Source organism: Lontra canadensis, unplaced genomic scaffold (genome assembly GCF_010015895.1).
Source record: "Lontra canadensis isolate GAN:19392208 unplaced genomic scaffold, GSC_riverotter_1.0 scaffold108, whole genome shotgun sequence".
In the NCBI taxonomy this organism is placed as follows: Eukaryota; Metazoa; Chordata; class Mammalia; order Carnivora; family Mustelidae; genus Lontra; species Lontra canadensis.
Window position 1 is genome coordinate 4,123,798 of NW_022631102.1, and position 6,000 is coordinate 4,129,797.

The following is a 6,000-nucleotide window of genomic DNA, read 5'->3' on the forward strand; positions in this document are numbered from 1 at the left end:
GGATTTTCCTTTCCCACGAGGTGTGTGTGTGTGTGGGGGGGGGGGTCAGCCGCTGCGGGTGGGAGGGAAGATGACAGGCGAAGCACCTGGAGTCCCGAAGCACGGAGTCTGCGTCAGCGAGCCGGCTTCCAAAACTACAGGGTCAGGAATCAGGATCTCGGACTTAAACTGCCCTATGTAGGTCACAGGCTGGACAAGATCACTTGGCGGGGCGGAAGGGCGGGGGGGTTTCTGCAGCTTGGCTCCGTGGGAACTTATGTGCACGGCAGCTCTAGCTAAGGATAAACAGGTAAAGGAGGAAGAGGTGGAAAACCGCACAGGAGTGACCAATGATCAGGACTAGTAACTTTTAGCAAATTTGAGTTTTCTGAATATAAAGAACTGACAAACAGTTAAATACTTTTCAACTTTCTTTCACTTTACTGATTTTAATATCGATGGTCTTTTCTGGTCTTAGAGGTTTTGCTCAATACAGCATGAAGCACTTCTGTATTTGGTCTAACAAAAGATAAGTAAAATACCAACAGCCTTGAGTGAAGGTCACGATTTCCAAATAACTGCAAACTCGGGGCGCCTGGGTGGCTCAGTGGGTTAAGCCTCTGCTTTCGGCTCAGGTCATGATCTCAGGGTCCTGGGATCGAGCCCGCATCAGGCTCTCTGCTCAGCGGGGGGCCTGCTTCCCCCCCCCCCTCTCTGCCTACTTGTGATCTCTGTCAAATAAATAAATAAAATCATAAATAAATAAACACGTGAAGCCTCAGATTTTACAGCCTTCTTAGGTTTCTCTCCAAACTAAATGTTTTACGGGCACCTGGGTGGCTGAGTCAATTAAGCATTTGACTCTTGATTTCAGCTCAGGTCATGATCTCTGGGTTTTGAGATCGAGCCCCAGATCAAGCCCAAGATCAAGCCCTTCGTGCTCAGCGGGGAGTCTCTCTCTCTCTCCCTGCCCTCTCCCACAGGTAGAGGTACTCTCCCTCTCTAAAAAAAATAAATTAAAAAAAAAAATAAAAAGCCCTAAATGTTTTAAATACTCAGCTTTTATCATGAGCATCCCTATTTGTCCATGATTAAGCGGTTTAGTTTATAGTAAGCTCTTTAGAATAGTATCAGTCCCATATGATGACAATCTAGGGAAAAACATACAGGAGACTGTGCCCTACATCAGGCAACATGGAAATGTTCCTTCATTATGTGCCAAGAAAAGACCCCAAAATAATCAAGGGCCTTAAAACAGTGGATTAAGCATGTTTAAGACACAGCTGAGGTGTGATCAAACACCAAAACACGCTCAGCCTCACTGAGCCTTCATCTTCTACGCAAAAACAAGCAGGTCCTGCTCTAGTACCTACACTAGGGAACCTTACTCAGCCTTAAAAAGGAATGCAGTACACTCGACAATGTGGCTGAAACTTGCACACCGGCTAAGCCACAGACACAAGCCCACAGATGGTTATGACTCCATTTAAATGTCTAGAATGGGCAAAGCCAGAGAAACACAAAGTAGATTAGTGGTGGCCAGGGGCTGGAGGGCGAGGGGAAATGGGGAGTGCCTGCTCATGGGTATGGGGTTTCTGAGATGTTGAAAATACTGTGGAATTAGCTGGCGGTGACAGCCACACAACCTAGTGAATACAGCACAAGCCACTGACCTGCGCCCACGTGAATTACATCAGTTAAAAAAGAGGAAAGAAAAAAGCAGATCCACTAGAGTCCTTTCCCGTTATTCCATTAAAGAGATGCCAGTCACACAGACCGCTGTGACTCTGTGGGCAATTAGAGCAAGACAGCACACAAGCAAAAGAAACCCATAAAATCCAAAGATTTGGTTTCCACGAACGTGCTGGCTCCCACTAAGTTTTTTTAGCCTAGAAACTAACAATAACTAGAGTCCTGAGAATACCTGCGTACAATTTTTTAAATAAGGACTTCAGGGAACTGAGCTTAGACTTGGGCAAAATGGTCACCTCACAGCTCATTCCCATCCAAAGGACTGTGCTGTGAAACCACAGCGGCGTTCAAAGCCTTCTGGCCTGGGATCGGATGAAACGGAGTCCGTGAAAGCACTGAGCATACCCGCTATTGCAGTCCACACACACACCAAGAAATTCAGCTTAACAATTAAGCTGCTTTGATTTCTTCACCTATTATCAATTACCTCCTCATTTCAGTTCCTAAGATTCCACTATATTCAGAACTTGAACTTGGGGCGTGCATAGTTAATCACCAACTAACTATTAGGCTTCTCTTTGAAATAATTCCAAGCCACAAGGACAAGGAAGAGGACTAGTTCACCAGAAAACATGTCTGAGGAATCAGGCCTTACTATGTTATTGCCACCAAATATTTATAACTACCTTTAGACACCGAGTACTCTGTAATACGCCAGGCAACTAACTCTGCAAAGAAATGGGCATTAAAATAACCCCAAACTGTGCAACTCTGTAAGAAGCCACTTGCACAGGGGAAATAATGATTTTGAAATGCTGACTTAATTGTAAATTAACTCCCATTAGTCAGGCCCCTCAGACTTTCCCCTCTCCTGGCTGACTCCATACCCATCACCCCACCCCGTGAACCCTCCGTTACCAGGTTTTCTGGATATGAAGCAGGCGAGCAATTTGATAAGATCGAATACAAAAAATTTAAAACACCCTAGTTTTCTAAATTTCTATAAAACCAACATGTCGTCACTATGAGATAAAGCAAATTTAGTTTTATAGTTAAGGTATCTTTCTATCAATATCTCATTTCAGGGGCACCTGGGTGGCTCAGTAGGTTAAGCCTCTGCCTTCAGCTCGGGTCATGATCTCGCGGTCCTAGGATGGAGTCCCACAGCGGGACTTCTGCTTGGCGGGGAGCCTGCCCCCCCCCTCTCTCTGCCTACTTGTGATCTGTCAAATAAACCGATAAAATCTTTAAAAAAAATCTAATTTCAGATGGGACCCTGAATTCAGCAAAACTCAGCAACAGCCGATTGACCCAACTCTTACTCTGCATATTAATGGAAAGAGAAGACTTTCGGTTCCAACACCACGGGTGTGCACGCTACCAACTCTCCGGAAGGTATTCCGATAACCACGAAATAAGCGGGCAGGTTTCGTCTAAACACGCACCTTCACTGAACCCAAACTGCTCCGACTTCCACGAGCACTCGGAAACGCAGAGCAGCAGCCCTCTGCCCCGCCGGCCCGAGTCCCGGAGCCGTGCAACTACGGCAGCTCCCCGTGGGCTTCCTTCAGCAGCCGAGCCGGCCCAGCCTTCTCCTCGCAGTCAGCCATCCATTCATACTCAAGGGTCATCGCAGTGTGAGGCTCCATCCGGACAACTGATGCCACAGCCCTACGGTGGGGGCGGGCGGGGGGGGGTTTCCTACAACTTAGAACTAGTGTAAGCCCCGCAAGCGCTAGATCACCGGCGCCGGCAGGATCACTCGCACGTCCCTCCACGGCCCCGGCAGCGGAACCAGGTGACATGTGCATCAAGTACCAGGACGCGGACTCGCAGCGTCCTAGGCCAGGAAGCAAAGAGCGGACTTCAACACGCAGACAAGTCCCCTCTGCCCTATTTTCTCCGGCCTTCCAGAATCTTTCTCGTCCCGGCAAAGGAAGCGGACCGCCTACATGCACGAAAAGCGAGCGGACACTTAAAGTACTCGGCTGCATTAATTCGGGGACAAACGTCCCCAGCTGGGCAGCTCACCGACCCGTCTCCACAGACACACACTTAAAGACACTCCCCCAAACGTAAAGGGTCCACAACAACCTACAAAACCTCGCGGACCCGCTCCGCACCGTGCCGCGGGCGGGGAGGGGGGCTCGAGGCCAGGACCTCGCCGGCAGCGCGGTGACAGGCCCTGCCGGCGCGGAGCCAGCACACGCGAGCCCTACGTGCCGCCCAAGTCCCGCCCCACCCGGCGAACGCGGGGAGCGCGGCCGCTGGCAGGGTCCGGCCTGCGCGCCGGGCGTGGGAGCGGAAGGCGCCTCTCGAGAGCAGCTGAGAGTCCGGGGAAGGGGGCGGAGCGGGGCCCGGGTGCCCCCCACTCCGAGGACGGCGGGGGGCTTGGGGAAGGCGGCGGCGGGCTGCTCCGCCGGGCGTGAGGTCCGCGCAGCCCCGCTGCCCGCGCGCCCCCGGGCCTCGCGTGGAGCCGGCCGGGCGGGGGCGGCGGACAACGGGCCGGCGGCCGTCCGTTGGCCCGAGCGCGCCCCGCCCCGCCGCGCCGCCCGGCCCCGCCCCGCGCCGCGCGGCCGCCCCGCCCGGGGAAACTACGCCATTGCGGCCTAGCGGGCGGCGCCGCGCCTCCCGCCGCCATCTTCGGCCCGCCGGCCCGCCGCCCGCCGCCCCCGCCGCGGCCCGCCATCTTTTGGGGCCGCCATACTTGCCCTGCGAAGAAGATGGCGGCGCCCATCACACACATAAAACATGGCTTCCCTTCAAAACAAAAACATCCCGGGGGCCGGCGCGCGCCGGCGCTCACCTGAGGACCACATGGTGACCGAGAACTCGCCCTCCAGGGTCTTGATCTGCACCTGCTTCTGCTCCCACTTCTTGTTGCCCGCGTCCGCGCCGCCCGCCGCCCCGGCCCCGCCGCCGAGGTAGCCCTTCTTGCCGCTCTTCTTGCCGCCGCCCTTCTTGACGCGGCCGCCGCCCGACGACGACGAGCCGCCGCCGCCGCTCTTGCCGGCCGCCGCCACGGTGACCAGCGTCTGCTCGATGTAGTCGTCGTCGCCGCCGGCCGGCGCGGGCACCGGGATGAGGATCTGGTCCTCGAAGCCGTCCTCGGCGCGCAGCCCGTCCGAGTCGTCGCCGCCCACCACCTCCTCGCGCGTCTGCACCAGGATCACCTCCTGGTGGTGGTGCACCTGGGTCGGGTCGTCGGTGACGAGCGGCTGCAGCGCGATCATGGGCGGGTGGTGGTGGTGGTGGTGGTGGTGGTGGCCCGCGTGCCCGTGGCCGCCCCCGCCGCCGTGGTCGCCGCCGCCGCCGTCCTCGTCGTCGTCGTCGTCCTCCTCCTCCTCGCCCACCACCGTGGTCTCGATGGTCTCCACAGGGATGGTCTCCACCTCGATCTCGTGCAGCTCCACGATCTCGGCCGGCATCTCCGAGCCGTCCGTGGCGATGTAGAGGGTGTCGCCCGAGGCCATGGCTGAGGGCTCCGCCGCCACGGCCGCGGCGGCCTCGGCTCCGGGGCTACGGGCGGGCGGGCGAGGAGGCGGCCGGCCGTGGGGAAGGAAGGCAGAGGGAGGAAGGCGGCGGGCGGGCGGGCGGGGGGAGAGGGGGCGGGCGGCGGGGGGAAGGGGCGGGCGCGGCGGCGGCGGCGGCGGGCTTCCCCGCCTCCTCGCCTCGGTGCGCCCCGCGCTCGCTCGGCCGCTGCTCGCCCCGGCGCCCCGCCTCGCCGCGCCTCGGCCGCCCGCTCTGGCCGCGCCTCCTCCCGCCCTCCGGGCCGGCGCTCCGCTTCCCCCTTCCTCCTGCGCCTCCGCCTCCTTCCACACAAATACCAACTCCTCACCCCGAGCCCAGATCTCGCCGCCGCCGCCGCCGCCACACTCCGCTCAGGCTTGGCCTCGCGAGACTTCCGCGCTGGCCTCGGCCCGCCCCGCCTCGCTCCCACTCGCCCGCTGGCCCTCTCGCTCCTCCCCCTCTGCCAATCGATCTGCCCGTTCGCCACCGCAGCCCCGCCCACTCACCCGGGCTCCTCCCGGATTGGGGTCGACGGGGCGGCCCCCGCGCGCGCCGCCTGGCCGCAACGTGTGACGTCAGCGCGCCGCCGCCGCCGCCGCCGCAAGTCGCGCGGCTCCCTCCCTCCCTCCGCGGTGCCACAGCAGCGAAATCCGCCGCCCCGGGTCCGGGCCGCACTCGGGAGCGGGGTGTCGCCGCTGCAACCGCCGCCTCGGGAGCCGGTGAGCGGTGCGCGGCCCCCGGCGCCGCGGGGAGGGGATCTGTAGGGGGAGGGCGGGCGGGCCGCGCGCGGGGTCCCGGCCGGCGAGCGGCCCGGGGGCG

The 6,000-nt window shown here is 59.1% G+C and overlaps 1 protein-coding gene across 1 annotated transcript in view; it reads right to left on the reverse strand.

Moving 5' to 3' along the window:
* The window catches only part of YY1 (YY1 transcription factor), a 28,383-nt gene extending 23,208 nt beyond the window's left edge, over window positions 1-5,175 (reverse strand). Inside the window, exon 1 of the mRNA XM_032839689.1 lies at window positions 4,478-5,175. Within this exon, the coding sequence (XP_032695580.1) occupies window positions 4,478-5,144 (667 nt within the window). The 5' untranslated portion in view covers window positions 5,145-5,175. The remainder of the gene's footprint in view (window positions 1-4,477) is intronic.
* Between the last annotated feature and the right edge of the window lie 825 nt (window positions 5,176-6,000).